General features: G+C 45.0%; 1 protein-coding gene across 1 annotated transcript in view; it reads right to left on the reverse strand.

Annotated features, from left to right (window-relative positions):
• Positions 1–12,254, reverse strand: part of PTPRG (protein tyrosine phosphatase receptor type G) — a 729,284-nt gene extending 717,030 nt beyond the window's left edge. Inside the window, exon 1 of the mRNA XM_031662790.1 lies at positions 11,447–12,254. Within this exon, the coding sequence (XP_031518650.1) occupies positions 11,447–11,531 (85 nt within the window). The 5' untranslated portion in view covers positions 11,532–12,254. The remainder of the gene's footprint in view (positions 1–11,446) is intronic.
• Positions 12,255–24,727: the final 12,473 nt, after the last annotated feature.

A 24,727-nucleotide genomic window follows, 5' to 3' on the forward strand; every position in this document is an offset into this window, starting at 1 on the left:
TTCACTGTTTCTGGAACAAACAAAGCAGAAATAAGAAGGCTACCTTCTCCTGAATCAACCCTAAGATCCAAGGCCACTTTTGAAACAATGAGCACCATATTCACAGAATTTAGCTTAAATGATTCCACAAGAGAGGGAAAAAAAAAAAAAAAGGTTTACTACCATTGCAACCATCAAAACATAACCCTGCGGTCCCAGACACATTTGTCCTCTAATTAGAACAGAATCCTGTTTTCAGCAATAGATACCTTAGTGGCCAACAGAAGGTACGAATTTAGCTTTTCTCTTTTTAAAGATAAACTTCAACCACCATGACAATATATATACTCAGAATTATCTTGAGGAAGGTATTAACCTTGGATAGCATATCTCGTAAGAAGACACAATATACAAACATGAGATATATTGAAAATACATGCAATGACATCAGTGTCTTGTAAAACATTCTATAACCATTTGAAGAACATTATCTACTCATTCTGTCAGCCCTCAAACATGACTACTGCTACCAACACACCAAAGATACAGCACAAGGAGGAATGTGGTCCTGCCCTCAAAGAACATAGTCTCATTTGGCTCTGAATCATATGTGGGGAATTCATGTAAATGTATTACATATTACAGCGACCACTTAATGAACATGTACTAAAACAAGGGTGAAGGAATCATCCCCTCAAATCATACATCTGTAATAGTCAAAAGCTAGCCACTCTATTGTGTACAAAGTTCAAGCTTTCACATGTTGTTGTTGTAAAAATTAAAATGTGCACTATTTCTATCATTTATTGGAAATTCATGTGCAAAAATTAGGAGGGCAGCAATATCGTGTAAAAAAACTAAGCAGCAAGGGACCCACCAATAAGGCATCTCCAGTATTAATGTACTCAGATCCTACTCCATTAGTCACTGGCTTTCCCCCCTTGTCCCCCCACATCATACCCCTTATTGGGCCATCTGATAACAAGAAAGTGATCAAGAGAACCAGCTCTTAAATAAGCGATTTTTCAAAACACATTTTTGTTTTAACTGAACAAGCTAACAGAAATTCAGATCAACCAGGGAAGTCAACACATAACTGTGCAATATCCAAGCAGCAGGCCATTTGTAAAGCCAGAAAAGGACACAGCCAGGAGAGCTGAGCTTCAGCTTCATAAGCGAGATTGATAGGAAAGAAGTCAAGTCATCAGGCAGCAATGCACCTGTGCGCACTAGTGCATGTGCACACACACCTGGTTACACGTGACCAATCCAGGCAATACAAAACCCCAAACAAGTCCAAAGAAAAAATCTGTCCCTCAGGAAAATCCACCTATGCTTGGGTGGCAAACACCTCCAGGGACCAGCTGAGTATTGTAAATAACCACTATGGGCCAGGTGTGTGCCCCATCCCAAGGGGTAGCACTATTTAATTTCAGGTTAATGTTGTTGCCTAGCAAGAGCATAGGCCCTAGGCTGTTAGACCTTCCTATTTTTCAAGAATAACCCAGACTTTCATGGGAAGCTCTCATGAGGGCCGGGGCTTCCATCTGTTTTGGTCACCATTGTCTCCCCAGTGCCTAGAACAGTGCCTGGCATGCTCTAGGCACACAGAAACTTGTTGATGGCATGAATGCCAAATGACTGATTTTTAACACATTCTTAATTTTTAATTTATTTTTTTCTTTTAAACGCAGTATGGCCAAAAGAACATCTGTAGAATTCCAGATAACCCAAATGCCTGTCCTTTCTCCATTTCTCCTTTCCAGACACAAGATCCGGAAGTAGCTTTGTTTCTCATTTTAGACAAAGACGTCTGCCCCCACCACTCCAATCATAAATCACATTAGATAGTTTTAAAGGCTACACGTAATTTTGTTGGCATGAGCAAATCTCCGTTTTTTTTTGTTTTTTTTGTTTTTTTACTTGGGTCTCCAGGAGAAATAAGGTTTCACGTTTGAAAAACAACAACAAAAAATAGCTTATAGGCATTCCATTAACCAAGTTCCACTTACCACCTTGTCTGCTACTCCCTCAGGATAATCTGTAGCAAGGTTAGCAAGATAATGGAAGGGTTCTCAATGCTTTAGGAAGCAAACCCTCACAGGAAAAAGTCAACAAGTGCACCTCACAGATCACAGTGCGTCCCGGGCATCTGACTTGCATATTGCAAAAAGACCATAACCCTTCCAAACTGCCTAGCCTAGAATCAACAATCTCTAAAATTTCAGAAAAAAAAATTTAGAAGCCATTTAGTGAAGGGTGAGGAAAACAACCCCAAAGAAATTGAGGGTCTTGCCCAAGATCCCACAGGTGGTTTGGCTGGCTCCCATGGCTAGTTCCAAACTCCAGAGGAAAAATGCAGAATCCAAGCCATCTCTTGCCAAACACAACACCCTCAGACCTTTCCTGAAGTTATGATTCACAGCCTGCTGCCCACACTTAGATGATATACATGGGACAGTAAAAATACCGCATTATTACAAAGTAACCATATTCAAAGCCCCAAACAAAAGTTCTCAAATTACAAAGCAAATCAATTTAGGTAATTTGGAAGAGGAGTAGTGTCAAAAAAACTCACCACCAACAAATTCAGTCTCTATCTACAGTTATTATCAGCTTATTCAGAAGCTAAAGTAATTTGCTGAAAGGTCATCTCTTCAACGTAACCAAATAAAATCCTATACTAATTGCATTACGTACTTATTTAATTGTAACAAGTACAGTATTTCACCCAGTGTTTATGGCACTTGCTTATATGGGAAAATAGGGTGAAATACATAAAAAGCTAGATCTTTCAATTGGCCCTCCTGTGCAATTAGGAAAATTAGTTTCCATACGCTCTTCAAAAAAAAAAAAAACTTTTTTCTGTCTGGGAAAAAAAAAAAAAAACCCTGAGCAATGATTAGAGAAACATATTACAATCACCGCCGTGCCCCCCCAACCCCCCACCGCCCCCACCAACACCCCTACGCCTCACTAGCCCGGTGACCTTGGGCCTACCTTCTTCAACTTTAGTTTCTTCACCCTACAGTGGAAATAATCACGGTTTCTACTTCCAGGGATGATTAAAAGCATATAAAATGCTCAAGTATGGGGCAGAGATCACATGTGCCTGGTAAGCATAGGCTATTGTAATTATTATTCCCATTTTATAGATTAAAAGGGTGAAGCCCATTTGCCCAAGGTAAATGGTGTAATGAACTAAGAATTTCAACCCAGGTCTCTGGGGTTTTGGTGTGGATTCTGAATAAGAGATATGTATATCTGAAACTCCCAGATCCCCAGCGCCACCCAATCCCACTTCCACAAGATGTTAGGTAACCACCCAAGGGTAACCACCCTTAGCTACCCACGGACAGAGCTAAGCCTTCACGTTCACTAGAGAAACGCTTCTGGAAAGGTGTCATTTTAAAAAACAGGTAGAACTCATAAATAACCACTGCTTTGTAAATAAATCCTTTTCACGATTCTTAAAAAGTTCTCGAGACAACCTTAAAAAGTCAGTAATATTTCCTCACTAATCTAGACTATGCTTGTATGCTTGGTCAATTGCTTATGGCTGTGTCCCCTACCCAAATCATTCCCAATTAATGAGCGGATCTGATTTAAGTGCACTGCAGGATTCATGAGGCAGTAATTGTATGATAACTCAAATACCTCTTAGATGTATATTGTAACTAGTATGAATTCCTCAAAAGTATATCCACTGCATTATACAACACCCTGCTTCACTCACTTAGAAAGATAGTATCACAGACCCAAAAATAAGACCAGTTGTCCTATTTTCTTACATGGAAGTGTTACATATTCCATGAACTATGCTTTCATTTTTTTCTTTTTTAGTTGCTAGAATTCAGCAGCCAACTGTGTCACTTTGCTACTCCCCAAAAATAGCTAAACTGAGTAGTTTAAAATCACATTTTGTTGTTTGGCCAGAAAAATATCATGCTGATTTCAGTCTGCAAAAAGAAAAAAGAAAAGATTAGAGGGCACGAGGTGTGCATGAGTGTTTGGTTCTCTCTCATATGCTCTGTAGCTCTGAATCCATGAAAATATAGAGACAGGACATGAATGTGTTCAAGTGTTACACAAGTGTAAAACAAAAGCAAACACCCAACTACTGTTTGCTTCCCATCAGTGGAGCCAAAGTGAATCCCAGTAATGAGTAACCTATTTTCCTCCATTACCACACCGTCCATAAGGCCTGAGAAGAGGAATTAACATCTCAGGATGCAGGACCAGGCGATTCTTTCTACACAGGGATTTGGAAGATTCATCAGACACATTTGAAGCCCGCAGAAAGCATTTTTCCCACTCTAAGCTGAGAAAGCAGAGACCTCCTTTGCAATGTGGGCAATCTCAAGACTTCATGAGGGCTTTCTCATTTCTTTAAACTTCAAAATGTAACCTGTTAGTAATCTTACATAGGATGTCCTCATGCTGATCCCCACTCCTCCTCACCCTCAACAGCAAAGACAGATACAAAAACCCATCACATATGTTTACACCATTTTTTTAAAAAGTTGTCTATACATACAGTCGTCCTTTTCAATTCCACTGTCCTCCTTCCATACACTCCTATCCAAATCTCTTAAGAACACATAAAATAAAAATGGCGGCCACGAGCAATGGCTCAGGCCTGTAATCCTAGCGCTTTGGGAAGTTGAGGTAGGAGGATCACTTGAGGTCAGGAGTTTAAGACCAGCCTGGGCAACACAGGGAGAGCCCCTGTCTCTACAAAAATAAACCTATAAAACTTTTGATTTAAAAAAATGGCTATTGAGCACTTACTATTTACCATGCATAGCGCTAAGTCCTTATATGCATTCTCATTCCAGCCTCACAAAGACTCTAGGAGTCAGGCTTCTATCACCACCCCATTTCACAGAGGAAGAAAAAAATTAGGCACAGAGAGGGTATGTAACTTTTCCAAGGTAGCACAGCTAGCAATGGCAGAGGTAGGCTGGCTCCAGAGGCCATATTCTTACCTACTTTGCTATATTCTGTATAACTCTCAATAGCTACCTAGTTTAGAAAACAAATAAAAAAGCATTAACAAGTTCCAGGATCCTAAAAGATTTCTTCCAGCTACATGCTGACAAAACAGTATGGTTAACTCTCACCAACTGGCTGACACACATCAAAGTTTTCATTCAATATGTAAGTTACCTGCCTCCCCACATCCACCCCAAGTACAAGTGAAACACAACCCAATTCCGTTTGGGAGGTTTCCAAAAGAGAAACCAGGCACATATAGAAACCTCATCATCTGTCATTCCTCTTCCTATCTCTGGAAGCACTTAAAACAAATATATATATATTTTTTTGAGACAGAGTCTTGCTCTGTCACCCAGGCTGCAGTGCAGTAGTGCCATCTCAACTCACTGCAACCTCCGCCTCCTGGGTTCAAGCAATTCTCCCACCTCAGCCTCCCAAGTAGCTGTGACTACAGGTACACACCACCACGCCAAGCTAATTTTTGTATTTGTAGTAGAGACGGGGTTTCACTATGTTGGCCAGGATGGTCTTGATCTCTTGACCTCATGTTCCACCCGCCTCAGCCTCCCAAAGTGCTGGGATTACAGGCATGAGCCACTGCACCTGACCAAAAACAAAAATTTTTTAATAGTTGTATTAAGGGCTGCAATCATAAAACCTTGGGCCTGCATAGATCCAGCAAGCTATCTCACACAATATATTTTTCTGTCAAAATACCAAATATCTTGCTACAAATGATACCAGGTAAAATGGTCCCTCCAATTATAGTTGTCCCAATGGGAGAGGACAATCACTCAAGAAGCCCTCTAGCTACTTAAAGCAATCTTGCACAGCCATCACTTACGCCTAACAATCCTTTTCGCACTGAGTAAACCACAAATTTATCTGTTCTACATCTCAATCATCACAGACTTTCCTGAAAGTGAAATTTACCTATATTACTTTAAGACATTTTTTAAAGAGCCATTAAGAATCCTGAGTTCTTAGAAATTTGCAACAGGCAAATTGTAGGGAAAAGCAACAGGAAGTAAATACAGGTTTCTGGAATATACTTATCCTTTTTATTGATTTTGTTGGTTACAACTCCACATAAACACAATACCAAAAATAAGTCAAAGCAAAGTCCGTATCAGATAACTCTTTTTTACACAAGTACAGTTGATTTTTTAAGTGCACAGAACGTTGCCCTAGTCCTGGATGTAGTTCGTTTCCAAGCAAGATGGTTGGGCCCATTTCTCAGACTGGCAAATGGACTTTGGTTTTTTTTTTTTTTTTGGAGACAGGGTCTCACTGTGTCTCACTCAAGCTACAGTGCAGTGGCATGATCACAGTACACTGCGGCCTCAACCTCATGGGCTCAAGCAGTCCTCCCACCTTAGTCTCCCAAGTAGTGCGGACTAAAGAGTGCCCCTAGCTAATTAGTGTTTTATTATTTGTAGAGGCAGGGTCTCCCTATGTTGCCCTGGCTGGTCTCGAACTCCTGGGCTCAAGCGACCCTACTGCCTCCCAAAGCACTGTGATTATAGGAGTGAGCCACAGTGCCCAGCCTTATCTTTTAATCATTTGCACAGGCAACCTCATTCTGGGACAAATTCAGTGACTATTGCCAAATCCCAAAAGAAGCCCTCACAGAGCAGGCTCTTCTCAGCCCCTCCTGAGCCACTCCCTCATCAGTGGCTGCTTAACCTAGATCAAGCTCAGGTGGAGAACTAAAGGTGGGGAGCAGTGTACTTCTTGGCTTCCATATTAATAAAACAGCCCATTTTATTCTCTAAACAGGATACAGCCAAAAACAATTTGAGGGACCACCATCAACATCTAACAGAGGTCAACTTTGAACCAAAGCAAACAAAGGGCTAATTTCAGGGCATCAAGTGCTTTAGAGGCAACTTCAGATGCCCTAAATTCTTCCCATAAACTCCGGGTTATGGAATGTGACCACATGAAATGTAACCCAGGATGACAGTATTAATTACAATTGTTTAAATCTCTTAATTCAGAATGTACACATATTGTAATCTTCATCCTGCCTAGAAATGGCATTTCATTGTCACATGCTGAATGGAAATCCAGATTTAAAAAGAACAAACAACGTTTCACTGTAAGAGTAAAGTGTTAAAGCAACAGCCCAGTAGAAATGTAATCCCAGCACTTCGGGAGGCCAAGGTGGGCAGATCACCTGAGGTCGAGTTCAAGACCACCCTGGCCAACATGGCGAAACCCTGTCTCTACAAAAATACAAAAATTAGCTGGGCATAGTGGCACGTGCCTGTAGATCCAGCTACTCAGGAGGCTGAGGCAGGAGAATCACTTGAACCTGGGAAGCAGAGGTTACAATGAGCTAGGATCTCACTACTACACTCCAGCTTGGATGACAGAGTGAGACTCCACCTCAAAAAAAGCAAAGAAGTCTCCAGGAAAAGGAAGGGAGGCAAGGGAGTAACTACTCTAGGGCATTTTAAGTGATCTCAGGTGAATGCCAAGAAAATTACTTTCAATCGGCACACAGGAATATAACTGATTCTACTTTGCTAACTTGGGAGCAGTTTAGAATAGAAAGGCAAATCTGATAGGGCTGTTTGTTTTGCTGCATTAAATCGTCAGCATGCCCTGGATTGCTTCATGTAAACAACAACATAATCTTTTATTCAGTGAAAACAGATCCATAATTAAGGGGAAATGCTCAAAGCTTCACTATGGAGTAGTGACTTTTCCCACATCAGCCAACCTTTCCTATGACCTTTCTTCTTCCAGCAACAGCAGCAACCTCCCCTATTTCCAAAAGGCCCTGTGTATGCCTATCTTTATTAGTGCTGTAACTCCATCAACCCTCAAATGTGAACACTGTTTAGAAGGAAACATCAAAAATTTTATTCCATAACTGTGTCAAAGGAAGCCAGTTTAGAGACTCGGTAAAGATTCTTCATTTTCAAACATGATACATGAGGGAGAGTGAAAAAAACCCTGTACAAGCTCACACCCTGTAAAGAGAAAGATTGCTGACTTCCAAATATTACTTTTGCCTTTTCCTAAGTCCACAAGGGATGCCCATCAGAACTAAAGCCCGCGCATGCAAATAAGAGACAGCTTAGAGGGAGATTCATGATTCACCCGATGTTAATGACGGAGCCTCCAATTCTGACACATCCAAGGTACACAGCTGAGCTTAGCCATCTGAAGTGTTTCCAATGACAGCATCCTAGATGTAATGTAATTACAATACAAAACATATCAAAACCAGAGTTTCACTCTGAGGGCCGAAAGACAAAAATCAATTTTAAAAAAAAAATCTGCTGAATAGCCTGAGAACGTAAAATAGATAAAAGGTTAACCCTCTCAAGTAACACATTTTATATTGTGTCAGAGGCGATTAAATTCCCAGTGATTGGAGATATGTATCAGTTTGAATGAACTATGTGTAGGATTTGCTTTAAAATAATAAGGTGTTGGGGAGGAAGACATGAAAGATTGAGTTGTGAGTGTTGAAGTTGGGTGGGGGATCCATTATATTTTGCTATTTTTGTAAATAGTTCTGCAGTGCTTTATAAAGATATATAGAAACGTAATATGCGTAATACCATGTTTGGTAACACTCTTGGCTTTGCACTTGGAAAGGATCGCTTGAAGCATTATTAACGCTGAATGGATCCCAAACCTGCCACACTGCTGTTCAAAGACTAAAATCCACTGTTTCCAATCCACTGGGAAAAAGCTCATGCCAGGGCTGTGTTTCCAAAACCCTGCCCCAACTACAACTAACCCGTACATCCTAAACAGGAGCTGAAAACTCAAATGCAACTGAAGAGTTATGCTGAGTTATGATTCTGAGAGGAAACAAACAAAAATACTAAGCAACAAAGGATTTTGGCTAAGACCTCACAAGGAGGACCCTACTCCAAAACAGAAGCATTTTTATCCCTCGTGTCAAACAGATAAGGGCTTTCGAGGTTATAGCAGGCAAGAAGTGGGGGTCCCAAGGCGAACTCCAGCCCCCACCGGGTTTCGAGAAAGACCGGGGCAGCATCGCCAGGCCGAGGCCGCCTCCTCTCGCCAAGGCGCGTCAGCAGCCCCAGAGCCTCGGAACCCGGGCACGCGCTCCCCATCCCTGCGGCGTGGAAGTGGCCGAGGCCGACCAGTGTGGAGGTTGCAGGAGCCCCACCAGTGGCTCGGGGGCGCCCCCTGAGGTCCAGCGGCGCCGCGGCAACCTCGGAAAACGGAAAGCCAGCTTCTCCCAAAGCTCTGATATTTTTTAACTTTGCCGTGCTCCAAAGCCTGCTGCTCCCTCTCTCGGGCTGCACTTTTCCAAACCAAACCGCCCTCTTCCCTACGCCTCCCACCACTGTCCTTTCCCTTTCCGACACCCCTCGGCTCCCGGACCAGGAAAGGGGCTATTTACCTCGCAGCGTGGGCGCGAAAAGAAAATGAGAAGACGAAAATGGTCCAAGCCCCACGAAAGCACGCTCCCTGGCAGTCCCATTTTGGATCTCAAGCTTCCTCAAACACCAGGGAAAAGAAAACCACAGTCAGCCCACTGACTGCATCCCCGAGCGCAAGAAGGACAGAAGTGGAATGGGAAATTCCTCTAATTTGCAAGTCTGTCCTCCACGGCCTCCCATTGCACCCATTAAAGAGTGGCCCTCACAAAGCTCAACCCGTGTGCACCTGAGCCCGCTCAACCGGCAAGTCCGTGGTAAAGCAGGGGAGACTAGCAGGGGGAGATGATTAACCCAAATAGTGAGCAGTAGTCTTTAAGTGAATGAAGGCAGCTGTTTCTAATGGGAGATGTCCCCATGGCCTACACTACCGTAGAGGGAGGACTCCAGTGGGCAAACCCCAGGCCCCAGGGTGAGTGTGGACGCAAGTCCTCCCTCGGCCTCCGGGCTGCGTTTCTGGGCTGGAGCTCCGTGCCGCTCCGCAGGCAGGAGGATGCGCAGAGAGAAAAGAGGGTGCAGAAGACAAGACAGTGCTTTGCCTTTCTGCCCCTCGAGGCCATCCCCGACTCTGCAAAGGGGGCATTCGCTGCCAGTCCCCCGAGAGGGATCCCCGAGAGCGACGAGGGCTCCCGCGCCCTGCTCCACGGCGCACGACGGGACTAAGGAACCCGCTGCACCAATAACGGGCGCTCCAGCCGCCCGGGAACAGGCGGCTGTAACCAAGCAGAGCGGAGACCTCGAGGCACGTTCCTCTTTTTCTTGATTCAGATAACCTCCACCTCCGGGTATCCAGGAGCTGACGAATGAGAGGACAGAAAAACGGGGAATTATCTGTCCTTAGGGGAGCGAGGGATGAAAAGCCAATCGCCCCCTTTCTTCCAGACCTTCCCCGGGCTAGGGCAGGACTTGGCCTCCACCCCCAGGGAGGGAGCAGGACAGCTACGAGGGAGTTCGGGGCTGCTGCCCAGGGGACCTGCAAGAGAGGAGAGGGAGGCAGCTGGCCTCTGCCCTCTCCAGAGCAGAGAAGGGGGGCTTGCCAGCTGAGGGCTGGAAGTGGAGGGTCGCCGAGCCTCACACCGTTACGTGCGGTGATTTATTCTCGTTATCAATGGCCAATATTGTTCCTGTCTTAACCTGGCCAGAAAGGGGCGGCTCTGGGTCTGCCAGCCGCGAACAGCCTGCAAAAGGGCAAAGATGAAGGTAGGCAAGGCGCGCGAGACAGGAAAAAATCCGCCCAGGCGCGAACGGCAACCCGGCCGCCGACCCGCCCCCGCCCCCTCCCCGCGTCCAGACCCCGGCAATCCAATCAAGCAGAGCAGCGGAGGGAAGGGGCCACGGTCGGGGGTAGGGGAGACACGGATCTCCCCTAGTCGCCTGCGCCCTGCCCTCTCACTGCACCCAAGGAGGCTGCCTCACGCCGGCACCGAAGGGCTTCCCGCGCCCCAGCCCCGAGAACGGGGGAGGGCGCCCCCGACCCCAGAACGCAGGCTGCTCCCCACATCCTCAGTCCTCCGCGGCCAGCCTCCGACTTCCATTCCCCGAAACCTAGCCTTCCCAAAGGGGTGGAGAACAGCAAAGCAAACCCCCACCTTCTGAGCTCCTTCAATACCCGCCGGAGCGAGAGGGCTCATCCCGGGCCCCCCAAAACCCACAGAGGCATCCTTTCCATGGCCTCAGTCTCCCCAACCGCCCCACAACTCGAATTCTCCCGATCGGCGACGAGTCAGCAAAGCAAGTACCCCTTCCTCCCGATTCCAGCTCCCCAGGCCCCCCAAAACAGAACGGGAGCAGATCCCCGCGTCCCCCAGCCCCTCCCCGGCCGGCCCCTGCCTCCACCTTCCTCGACCACCAGCCAGCCTCCCTAAACAGCGCCCAAGCCAGCGGAGCAGATCCTTCTCTACTCCCCGGGCGCCGGGCCACCCTCCACCCTCTCCAGGGTCTCCCGGACGGGCGCCGGAGGTCCGCGCCCAGGCGACAACTCTGCATCCCCAACGCGCGCCGGCCGGGGCCGCGTCCCCTCGGCGGCCGGCACTCACCGGGGAAGCACACGACATAATGGAGCACGGAACTGGTGATTTTCAGGAACAAAATCCACCAACACGGTTCCAGTAACCTCCGCATGTCCGAAAACGCACATCGAAAAGAGGAAAGCAGGGGGATAAACTTGTTGAATAAGTTCTTGCCTCCGTGCGAGCCTCCGCTAAGCCGGGGCGCTTCCCCGGCTCGCCCGCTCCACGGGCCCCCCGCGCTCGGCGGCCCGAGTCCCCTTGGAATCCGGGAAGCCGCCGAGCGCCCCCCGGAAAATCTCAAAAAGTGACCGGGAACGCAGAGCCACGCTGGGGACGATCCTCTCGGCGGAGAAGGGCTGCTTTCCGTTCAAAAAGGAGAGAGCCGAGCGGACAGGGCGCGGAGTCGGCGGCCGGCGGCGATGCCCCGGGCCCGGGGCAGGCAGGGACCGCAGGCGGCGGCGGCGGCGGCGGCGAGCAGCCGAGGATCCCCAACTTGAGTCGGCAGCGCAGCACAGCCCGAGAGCCGGCGGGCGGCGGCGGGGCTGAGCGCGGCGCGGCGTCTCCGGGCTTCAGGCAGGCAGCTCCTTCCAGGGCCCCGGGAAGGAAGGAGGCATGTTTGCGAGAGGGGAAGGGGAGGGGAGAGGCGGGGGGAGCGGAGAGCCCCCCAAAATAGAAACGGCCGGAGGAAACGGAGGAAAACACAAAGGATCTCAGAGGGGCGCTGGGGCGAGGGCGCCTTCAGTCCATGCTCCTGAAAGTTGTGGCTCCGGCGCAGGCTGGGGAGGAACGAAGAGCGCGGGGCTGGAAACTGGCCATGCCTCCATACAGGAAGTAACATGTGAGCATGGATCCTGGCAGAGACTTTAAAGCCGGCGAGCGAACGAGCGAGCGAGCAGGGGGCGCGCGGTGGTGGCGGGGGCGCGCAGCCCGGGCCAGCTGGCGGCGGGCGCGCGCTCTCCGCGCTCTTAAAGCAGCCGCGCTCGGCTCCCGCCTAGCACGGGGTCCCTCGGCTCCGCTCTCTCCGCGCGGCACCGGTGGCTGCGGCCTCTACTGGGACAGTTTGGGGACTGGGGGCGATTGTAGCCCGTGCTCGGAGAGAGGAGGGAGGCTGCCGTCTGGAGCCGGCGTGTCTTTTGCAGGATTCCCGTTGTTTGAGCTCTTAAAAGACGCCGCACGTTGCTCGGGTTTGGCGAGATCCCCCGTCCGCGTAGCTCGCGGATCCCGGGCCCCTGGCCCGGGCGCCGGGAAAGGCGGAGGGCGGACAGCTGCCTTTTTAAAGCGATGGGGTTTCCTGTTCGGCTTCACCTCCTGGCAGTTGCCGCGGTGGGGCTCACCCGTCCGCGGCCCCTGTTCGCGCCTCCAACACAGCGCATTCCCCCGCCGGGAAACAAAGCCGAGCGGCCTTTGCACTCCTGCTACGTTGAGATTTAATTTTTTTTTTTTTTTTCCTTTTCGGGCTTTCATTGGCCCAGTCCAAGGCTGGGGAAAGTGGGGGAGGGGAGGAAAATCGAACCCAGGATTGCGAAATCTAGCCCTTCCGAGCCCCACATCTTTCTCCGCGCCACGATGGATCGGTGGCGGAGTTTCCCCAACTCGCAGCTTCTCTGGAGAAGGTTCCCGCACCCCGGCTTAGCCGCGGGGAGAGCGCAGGAAGTGCGCCTCTTACCCCCTGCAGGGTGAAAGCATTGCCGCGGGGCCGTACTGATTTCCTGGCAGCCACCCGGGGAGCTGCTGCTTCTTTAGCAATCCGGGAGAGGCGTCCGGGGGAAATGGGAGGACTAGGCTTATCTGTAATGAGTTTTGTCCCTTCGCTCTCGGTCAGAAGATCTTTATCGCTTAGACTTCTAAGCGACCTATTTTACATTCTTACGCTGGGGCTAAAAGTGGGGGAGGCGGGCTTTTGATTAAATGTGTAACTGAGCCAAGGTAATTAGCCGTTTGAAAATTTTTGCCTAATTTTTCTGCCCGTGTTTCAAAGCGATCTTGACGTGGGATTGTTTTGTTTTCTGACGGAGTCTCGCTCCGTCGCCCAGGTTGGAGTCCAGTGGCTCGATCTCGGGTTACTGCTACCTTCGCCTCCCGGGTTCAGGCGACACTCCTGCCTCAGCCTCCCGAGTAGCTGGGACTACAGGCGCCCGCCACCACGCCCGACTATTTTTGTTGTTGTTGTTTTGTTGGTTTGTTTGTTTTGGTAGAGACGGGGTTTCACCATATTGGCCAGGCTGGTCTCGAACTCCTGACGTTGTGATCTGCCTGCCTCAGCCTCCCAAAGTGCTGAGATTAAGGCGTGAGCCACCGCGCACGGCTCTTGACGTGTTTTAAACGTGTCCCTGCTGTTTTATCCCAACACGGCAGGGTCCTCCACCCACCCAAACATCCCAACCGGATGCTAGGTTTTCAAATAATCTACAGATGGCTGGAGATCCTCCTGCTCGATGTGATTAGGGAAGCGGTTTCACACCCACACTTCCAAAAGAAAAACCTTTGAAAAGTTACGTTTGGGATTACAAACTAATAAAAGCCAGGAAGTTCCTGGGGAGGGCCCTAGCTCTATCTTTAGCAGAACAAGGGTGAACACCCTCCCCCAGGGTGGGGAATGAGTGGAGTTTGTTTGTTTTGGAACGTAGTCCTTCCTGGTTTTATTGGAATCCTGACTTCTTTATAAAAGATGGCGAGGGCCATTTTTCTTGGAAGTGTTGTATTGAGGGATATTCGTTCCTCAAGTTAGATTACCCCAGCATCCCTGACTACCTTCTGAATGTCGAGTGACAAAATGGGAAAAACTCGTGGAACACTTGTGTCAGCGTCCTCAGGTGACTTTCCTCCTCTGTGAAATGGACAGTAAAAACTCTCCTTTGTGGAATGCTTACTGTCTACCAGGCATTGGGCTGCATTCATGCCATAAACTGCTTACTCATTCAACAAATGTATTGAGCACCTACTGTTTGAGGGACACACTGGGAACACAGCCTCGAACAAAAAGGGCAAGCCCCCAGGCCTTATGGGAGCATACCTTCCTAAGTCCATGCTCCATTCTCTCATGGAGTCCTTACAGTACTGCCAGCTGTGAGAATTATTTTCCCCATTTAATACACAAGGAAACATGCTCAGAAGAGTACAATGATGGATCCTCAGCTAGTGGGCAGCAGAGCTGAGATTCTCAACCCAGATGTGTTTGCCTCCACAGCAGTGAAAAGGCAACAGAATTATGCCTTCAGAAGGCACCAAAATGTGGAATGTAAAGAAAGAGCTTCAGAGTCGGGGAAAACCTGACATGGGTTTGAAAAGTGAATTACCACTACCTTAGTAGTGTAGGAGGCCCCATGCTAAAACTTCACATGAAATTCGGTATGGACTGGTGACTGTCTTAGGACCCCAGGCTGAAGTTTACCCCCAAACTACCCTTGGAAGCACAACCCAGGCCCCACCAGTTCCTACAAAAGATAACATTTTGCAAACATACCTCACAGATGCCTTTTCATTTATTCTGCAACCAGTTACAGAGCAATTCATACACATTAGACACTTTCAAGTGCTAGTCACACAATAATGACCTAGCAGTATCCCTGCCATGCTCCAGCCTGCTAATTACAATCCTAACCCAGGTGATATGGGGGCTCTATGATACAGTGAGCAAGTTGGTGTGAAAACCCTGGGAGTGCCAAAGGAGAGAGAGCCTAACTACCCTGATGGAAGATAAAAAGGCTACAAAGAGAAGATGCTGACATTAGTAATACATGACCCTCAAATTTAGCAGCTTAAAAAAATACATACTTATTGCCTGTCACTTTTAGAGGCGAGCAGCTGGGGCACGGCATGGCTGGGTCCTCTGCTTAAGGTTTCATCAGGCTGAAGTCAAGGGGTGGGCCAGGATTTCTCATCTGGAGCTCGGGCTCCTCCTTCAAGCACATTCAGATTACTGACAGAATTCAGATCCTTGTGGTTGTAGGACTGAGATTACTATTTTCTTGTTGGCTGTTGGCCAAGGGCTGCTTTCAACTAGTGGTCTAAGCCCACGGCCCCCTCACAACATGGCAGCTTACTCCTTGAAAGTCAGCAGGAGAATCCTCCTACAGGATTCTAGAGAGTGACTGTTTCATCACTTTTGCTGTATAATGTAACCTAGTCAAGGGAGTGGCTATCCTGTCATGTTCACAGGTCCCACCCATTTCAAGAAGAAGGAATTATATACCAAGCGTTGGTGATCTTGGGGACCATGTTAGAATCCTGCCTACCATACTGCTGGTGACCTGTTTTGAATATAGACTGCAGGTTAAAGGCAGTAGCTTTCAAGCCAGTCTAGTTAGATTCTGATGCTACTCATGTATTCATGACCATAGGCAACTTAATCACTTTATGCCTTGGCTTCCTCATTTGTAAAGTAGGAATACTATAATAACCGTACTTCTTCCTAAATAGAGAAGAATAAGAGGAATTAATATACATAAACTATTCAGAGCAGTGCTAGGCACCTAATAGGCATTTAATAAATATAAGCTATTACTGTTATCTGTTTACCCAGCCTATGTAATAAGAAGTGAACATCTGTTATTTTCTTTTTTCTTTTTTTTTCTTCTTTTTTTGAGACGGAGTCTCGCTTGTCGCCCAGGCTGGAGTGCAATGGCCGGATCTCAGCTCACTACAAGCTCCACCTCCTGGGTTTATGCCATTCTCCTGCCTCAGCCTCCCAAGTAGCTGGGACTATAGGTGCCCACCACCTCGCCCGGCTAGTTTTTTGTATTTTTTAGTAGAGACAAGGTTTCACCATGTTAGCCAGGATGGTCTCAATCTCCTGACCTCATGATCCACCCGTCTCAGCCTCCCAAAGTGCTGGGATTACAGGCTTGAGCCACTGCACCCGGCCCATTTCTTTTCTTCTAGTAATAGTGGCCCAGTTTTCCTTTGTGCCAGTCTCCCCAGATGGTCTTGTTGAACCTAACCCTTTCTTCCCCTACCCCTACCTCCACCTCTCCACCTCACTGGCTCAGATGGACACGTGCCCTAGTCCTGACCAAATGGAGCATTTCATCCCTCTGGCCTGACTGGCTCAGGGATGGGAACATGTTTCTAGTAGGTCCAATGAAAGTCAAACTTCCTTTTAGGTTTGCCAGGCCAGATGAACTTAAACCTCAAACTGCAAGGAGGGCCCTCACTTGGGGCGAGCCCACCTGAGAATGTGACACAAGAAGAAAGGAGAGTAGAGAGGTGGGGGCCAACAAATCCCTGATATCTTCATTTGAGTTCTTGAATCAAATCATACCTGAAGCCAAACCAACTCCTTGACTTGTCAGTTACTTGAGCTAGTAATTTCCTCTTATTCCTATCCCTTACGTTTTCATTCATTTAGACTGAAAACCTGGAACCAATGGTGACAGATGAGTGAAATACCTACATTTTACAAAAAAGGAAGCAGGGGCTGTTAGAATTAAGTTATTTAGTTGAGGCAATTCAGATTGTAAACAACAGAAGACTCAAGCTTTTAACATTCTTCCGTATCAATCTTATTGTTGTGTAACAAATCACTTCAAAACATGAAAACAGTAGGACAGAAAACAGTAGGACAGAAGTTTGGGGTGGGCTCAGCTGAGTGGTTCTTCTGCTGGTTCTGTATGAGATCACTAATGCAGCTATAGCACCAGAATCCTGATGCTCAGCTGGGGCTGCATAGTCTAAGACACCCTGACTCAAATGCCTGGCAATTCGTGCTAGCTGTTGGTTGGAGCACCTCAGACTTCACCCATTAATCTCTATGGCAGCCTGTCTCAGACATTTACAAAAAGATCTCAGGTAGGAGAGTGAGAGTGAAAACTGCAAGGCACCTGGAGACCTAGACTTAGTAGTTGTATGAAATTACTTCTATTTCATTTGACTGGTCAAAGCAAGACAAGGCCAGGGCAGATTCACGAGGAGGTGGAAATGGACTCAAGTTCTTGATGGGAGAAACAGCAAAGTCAGGAAGCAAAAGGACATGAATAGAAAGGTAGGAGGAATTTTGTGACCTTCTTTACAAACAATCTACTTCATCTACTATTAAAAGTGAGTAGTGCCTGTTACGGGCTGAATTGTTGTGAAGCTATGTTGAAAGGAGATATCTAACCCTTAGAAGCTCAGGATGTGACCTTATTTGGAAATATGGTCATTCCAGAGGTAATCTAGTTAAAATGAGGTCCTTAGTGTGGGTCCTAATGGAATATGACTGGTGTCTTTATAGAAAAGGGAAATTTGGACACAGACACAGACAAGCACACAGGAAAGATGAGGGCAAGACACAGGAAGAAGACAGCCGTGTGATTGGAGTGATGCATCTACAAGCCAAGGAACACCAAGTATTGCCAGCAAACACCAAAAGCTAGGAAGAGGCAAAAACTGTCCCTACAGGTTTCAGAGGGAGCATAACCCTGATGACACCTTGATTTTAGATCGAGCCACTGCACTCCAGCCTGGGCAGTAGAGTGAGACATTGTCTCAGAAAAAAAAAAAAAAAAAGTACAATTCAGGCTGGGCAAGGTGGCTCATGCCTGTAATCCCAGACTTTGGCAAGCCAAGCAATTTGAGATCTGCTGGGACAACATGGCAAAATCCTGTCTCTACAAAAAAATAAATAAAAATAAAAACTAGCCAGGCAGGATGGTGCACACTTGTAGTCCCAGCTACTAGGGCGACTAAGGTAGGAGGATAGATTAAGCCCGGGAGGTTGAGCTTCCAGTGAGCTGCGATTGCACCACTACAAACCAGCCTGGGTGACAGAGTGAGACACTGTCTCAAAAAAAAAGGCTGCATGAGCTCACACCTGTAATCCCAGTACTTTGGGAGGCTGAGGCAGGCAGATCACAAGGTCAGGAGATTGAGACCATCCTGGCTAACACGGTGAAACACTGTCTCTACTAAAAATACAAAAATTAGCCAGGCATGGGGGCAGCTGCCTGTAATCCCAGCTACTCAGGAGGCTGAGGTAGGAGAATGGCCTGAACCCAGGAGGTGGAGCTTGCAGTGAGCCGATATCACATCACTGCACTCCAGCCTGGGCAACAGCAAGACTCCATCTCAAAAAAAAAAAAAAAAAAGTACAATTCAGTGGCTTTTAGTATATTCACAGAATTGTGCATCCCTCAGCAGTATATAATTTCAGAAGATTTTCATCACCCTCAGAAGAAACTCTACGCATTAATCATTCACTCCTCTTTGTCCCCTTCCCTAACCCTGGGCAACCCTCATTCTGCTTTCTGTCCTATAGATTTGCCAATTCTGGATATTTTCTATAAATGAAATTATACAATATATGATATTAGTGTATTTGTGGGTTTCACATACTATATATGCAATCTCAAAAAACAAAGCTCTTTCAATTTAACAAAACAATTTGCTGTTGTGATGTAAGTCTAGGAATAAGTACTGGAACAATTAACAGGAACCTCTGTGATAATATAATTATATAATTTATATTTTTACTACTTGTGAAATAAAAGAGATCTTATATATTTATTCTGTGCAATCTTCCCTCATTATAACATTGAGAAATTACTGTACTTTCTTCTAAACTGTCACACTACTTGCTTGGACCTATAAATACTAGTTAGTATTCTTACAGTCTTAAGTGACAGAAATACAACTCAAATTGGCTTAAACAGGAAATGGGACTTTAAAATCATCAACAAAGCATGGGCAAATTGAGTCCATGATATATAACAAGAGCAGTACACCATGACAAAGTATGGTTGACCTCAGCAATATAAAATAAATCAGTCAATATATTCCATCATAATAACAGACTAAAGAAAACTACATGATCATATCAATTAAAGCAGAAAAGGTATGTGACAAAATTCAACATTCATTCTGATAAAAACTCTCAGTTAACTAGGAAGAGAGGAGGTTCCTTAACATAGTAAAGGACATCTATTAAAAAAAAAAACTCATAGCTAAACTCATACAAGTCTGAACTGTTTGCTTTCAAAACTGGAAACAAGACAAGGATATTCATTTTCACCACTGTTTTCTTTTTGTGCCCCTCACTCAAGGTAAATAATACATTCTCAGCACTCTTATTCAACATTATTCTGGAAATCCTAGCCAGTACAATAAGACAACAAAACAAACAAAAAAAAACTATATATATTAGAAAGCAAGAAATAAAACTGCCCCTATACAGATGACATGATTGTCTACATGGTTCCCAGTGAGTTTAGCAAGGTTATAGAATGCAAGGTCAACCTACAAAAATTACTTTTGTGTCTATATATGAGCAGCAAAATATTGAAAACTGAAATTCAGGGCCAGGCGCGGTGGCTCAAGCCTGTAATCCCAGCACTTTGGGAGGCCGAGACGGGCGGATCACGAAGTCAGGAGATCCAGACCAGCCTGGCTAACACAGTGAAACCCTGTCTCTACTAAAAAAGTACAAAAAACTAGCCGGGCGAGGTGGCGGGTGCCTGTAGTCCCAGCTACTTGGGAGGCTGAGGCAGGAGAATGGCATAAACCCAGGAGGCGGAGCTTGCAGTGAGCTGAGATCCGGCCACCGCACTCCAGCCTGGGCAACAGAGCGAGACTCTGTCTCAAAAAAAAAAAAGAAAAGAAAAGAAAACTGAAATTCAAAGAAACTCCCCAAAAATGAAATACTTTAGTATAAACCAAGCACCATATGTGTAGGATTAGTATATAGAAGACTATAAGCTGCTCATGAAATAAGTCAAATAAAAACTAATTAAATGAGAGATATACCATGTTCATGGATTGGATGACATTATAGTCAAATATATATTTTCAGTAAATCTATACATTTGTGCATTTCCAATCAAAATTTCATCAGGACTTTTTGTAGATATAGACAAGCTGATACTAAATTTATATAGAAAAGCAAAGGAAATAGACTAGCCAAGCAATTATGAGAAAGAAGAAAGAAGCCTCACATTACTTGATTGTAAGACTTACTATAAAACTTCATTAATCAAGCCAATATGGCATTGGTGGAGTTATAGATACATGAAATAATGAAATAAAATAGAGAACCCACAAATAGGCCCACATAATATTGCCAATTGATTTTTACAAAGATGCAAAGGCAATTTAATATAGTAAGGATAGTTTTTTTTTCAACAACACATATTAGAACAATTGGACATCCATATGCAAAAAAAAAAAAAAAAACCTCAGCCTATACCTCACATATTGTGGCAAAATTAACAAAAATAGAATATAAGTTTAAATGTAAAACATAAAACTACAAAAAAATTTATAAGTCATAGGAGAAAATCTTTATGTCCTTGAGTTAGCAAAGAGTTCTCCAATAACACACCAAAAGCACAATCCATAAAAGAAAAAATATGATAAATATGACTTCGTCAAAATAGGCTGAGTGTGGGGGCTCACACCTGTAATCCCAGCACTTTGGGAGGCAGAGGCAGATGGACCACTTGAGCTCAGAAGTTCAAGACCAGCCTGACCAACATGGTGGAATCCTGCCGTCTCTACTAAAAATACAAACTTCAGCTGGATGTGGTGGCATACACCTGTAATCTCAGGTACTCAAGAGGTTAAGGCACAAGAATCACTTGAACCTGGGAGGCAAATGTTGCAGTGAGCTGAGATGGTGTCACTGACCTCCAGCCTGGGTGACAGAGTGAGACTTTGTCTCAAAAAGAGAGAGAGAAAAAAAAAAAACAAAAATCTCTAAAAGAGCACAAATTGACAAACAAATGTCACAACTCAAGGAACTAGAGAAAAAAGAACAAACCAAATCCAAAGCCAGCAGAAAAGAAATAACAAACGTCAGAGCAGAACTAAATGAAATTGAAGCAAACAGAAATACAAAAGATAAATAAAAAGCTGGTTCTTTGAAAAGATAAAGAAAAATGATAGACCATTAGCAAGATTAACTTAAAAAACAAGAGAGAAGATCCAAATAGCTCAATTAGAAATGAAACTGGACGCCAGGCATGGTGGCTCACGCCTGTAATTCCAGCACTTTGGGAAGCCGAGGCGGGTGGACCACCTGAGGTCAGCAGTTCAAGACTAGCTTGGCCAACATGGAGAAACACTGTCTCTATTAAAAATGCAAAAATTAGCCGTACTCACTGCAACCTCTGCCTCCCAGGTTCAAGTGGTGGCTCATGGCTGTAATCCTAGCTAGTTGGCAGGCTGAGAGAGGAGAATCACGTGAACCTGGGAGGCAGAAGTGGCAGTGAGCCAAGATCGCGCCATTGCACTCCAGCCTGGGCAACAAGAGCGAAACTCCATCTTAAATAAATAAGTAAATAAATGAAACTGGAGATATTGCCAACAATACCACAGAAATACAAAAGATCATTCAAGGATACTATGTCCACCTTTACATGCACAAACTAGAAAATCTAGAGAAGGATAAATTCCTGGTAACATACAACCCTCCTAGATTAAATCAAGAGGAAATAGAAACTTTGAACAGAGCAATAACAAGCAATGAAATTGAATCAGTAATAAACAAATTGCCAACAAAAAAAGTCCAGGAACAGATGGATTCACAGCTGAATTCCTTCAGATATTCAAAGAAGAATTGGTACCAATCATACTGAAACTATTTCAAAAGGTAGAGAAAGAGGAAATTCTCCCTAAATCATTCTATAAAGCCACTCATCATCCTAATACCAAGATGAGGAAAGGACATTTAAAAAAAAAAAAGAAAAGAAAACTTCTGACCCATGTCCCTGATGAACATAGATGCAAAAATCCTCAACAAAAGTCTAGCTAACTGAATCCAACAGTACATCAGAAAAATAATACATTATGATTGAGCAGGTTTCATCCCAGAGATGCAGGGGTTGTTTAATGTATGCAAATCAACAAACATGATATATCACATAAACAGAATTAAAAGCAAAAACCATATGATCATCTCAATAGACAACAGAAAAAGCATTTGATAAAATCCAGCATCCCTTTATGATAAAAAACCCTCAACAAAATAGGCACAGAAGGGACTTACCTCAAAGTAATAAAAGCCATATTTAACAAACCCATAGCCAACATACTGAATGGGGAAAAGTTGAAAGCATTCCCCATGAGAACTGGGACAAGACAAGGATGCCGACTTTCACCACTTCTATTCAACATAGTACTGGAAGTCTTAGCCAGAGCAATCAGGCCAAAGAAAGAAATAAAGGGAATCCAAATTGGAAAAGAGGAAGTCAAACTGTCACTGTTCACTGATGATATGATCACATACCTAGAAAACTCTAAAGACTCATCCTAAAGGTTTCTAAAGTCAAGTCTCAGGGTACAAAATCAATGTACATACATCAGTAGCACTGCTACACACCAACAATGACCAAGTTGAGAATCAACTTAAGAACTCAATCCCTTTTGTAACAGCTGCAGAAAAGTAAAAATAAAATACCTAGGAATATATTTAACCAAGGAGGTGAAAGTTCTCTAGAAGGGAAACTACAAAACACTGCTGAAAGAAATTACAGATGACACAAACAAATGGAAATAGAGTCCATGCTCATGGATGGGAAGAATCAATATTGTGAAAATGACCATACTGCTCAAAGCAGTCTACAGATTCAATGCAATTCCCATGAAAATACCATCATCATTTTTCACAGAACTAGAAAAAAAAATCCTAAAATTAATACGAAACCAAAAAAGAGCCCACATAGCCAAAGCAATACTAAGCAAAAAGAACAAATCTGGAGGTATGACGTTATTGGACTTCAAATTATACTACAAGGCTATAGTTACCAAAACAGCATAGTACTGGTATAAAAATAGGCACACCAATCGAACAGAATAGGGAATGCAGAAATAAAACCCAATACTTACAGCCAACTGATCTTCCACAAAGCATACAAAAACATAAATTGGTGAAAGGACACCCTATTCAATAAATGGTACTAAGAAAACTGGTAAGCCACATGTAGAAGAATGAAACCGGATCCTCATCTCTCACCTTATACAAAAATCAACTTAAGATGGATTAAAGACTTGAATCTAAGACCTGAAACCATAAAAATTCTAGAATATAACACTGGAAAAACTCTTCTGGACACTGACTTAGGCAAAGACTTTATGACTAAGAACCCAAAAAACAGGCCGGGCACGGTGGCTCACACCTATAATCCCAACACTTTGGAACCGAGGCAGGTGGATCAGGAGGTCAGGAGTTCGAGACCAGCCTAGCCAACATGGTGAAACCCCGTCTCTACTAAAAATACAAAAATTAGCTGGGCATAATGGCACGCGTCTGTAATCTCAGCTACTCGGGAGGCTGAGGCAGGAGAATCGCTTGAACCCAGAAGGCAGAGGTTGCAGTGAGCCAAGATCATGCCATTGCACTCCAGCCTGGGCAACAAAGCAAGACTCCACCTCAAAAAAACAAAACAAAACAAAAACAAATGCAACACAACCAAAAATAAATGAATAAGACCTAATTAAACTAACTAAAAAGTTTCTGTACAACAAAATAAAGAATCAGCAGAGTAAACAGACAACCCATAGAGTGGAAGAAAATATTGGCAAACTATGCTTCTGACAAAGGACTAGTGTCCAGAATCACAAGGAACCTAAACAAATCAGCAAGAAAAATAAATAAATAAATAATCCCATCAAAAAGTGGGCAAAGGACATGAAAAGACATTTCGCAAAAGATATACAAACAGCCAACAAACGTGAAAAAAATGATCAACTAATCATCAGGGTAAAACCACAATGAGATACCACCCTACTCTTGCAAGAATGGCCATCATTATTAATTTTTAAAAATTTACTTTTTATTTGGAGACAGAGTCTCACTCTATCCCCCAGGCTGGAGTGCAGTGCAGTGGCGCGATCTCAGCTCACTGCAACCTCTGCCCCCCAGGTTCAAGCAATTCTTCTCTCTGAGCCTCCCAAGTAGCAGGGACTACAGGTACATGCCCCCATGTCCGGCTAATTTTTTGTATTTTTAGTACAGACGGGGTTTCGCCATGTTGGCCAGGCTGGTCTCACAGTCAACCCGCCCGCCTTGGCCTCCCAAAGTGCTAGAATTACAGGCATGAGCCACCGCACCCGACTAAGAATAGCCTTAATTAAAAAGTCAAAAAACCATAAATGATGGCATGGATATGGTGAAAAGGGAACACATTTACACTGCTGGTGGGAATGTAAATTAGCACAACCACTATGGAAAACACTATGGAGATTCCTTTAAAAACTAAAGGTAAATCTATCATTTGATCCAGCAATCCCGTTACTGGGTATCTACCCAAAGGAAAATAAGTCAGTATATGAAAAAGACACATGCACACGCATGTTTGTAGCAGCACAATTTGCAATTGCAAGGATATGGAACCAACC

This window comes from Papio anubis, chromosome 2, assembly GCF_008728515.1.
Source record: "Papio anubis isolate 15944 chromosome 2, Panubis1.0, whole genome shotgun sequence".
Taxonomy (NCBI): Eukaryota; Metazoa; Chordata; class Mammalia; order Primates; family Cercopithecidae; genus Papio; species Papio anubis.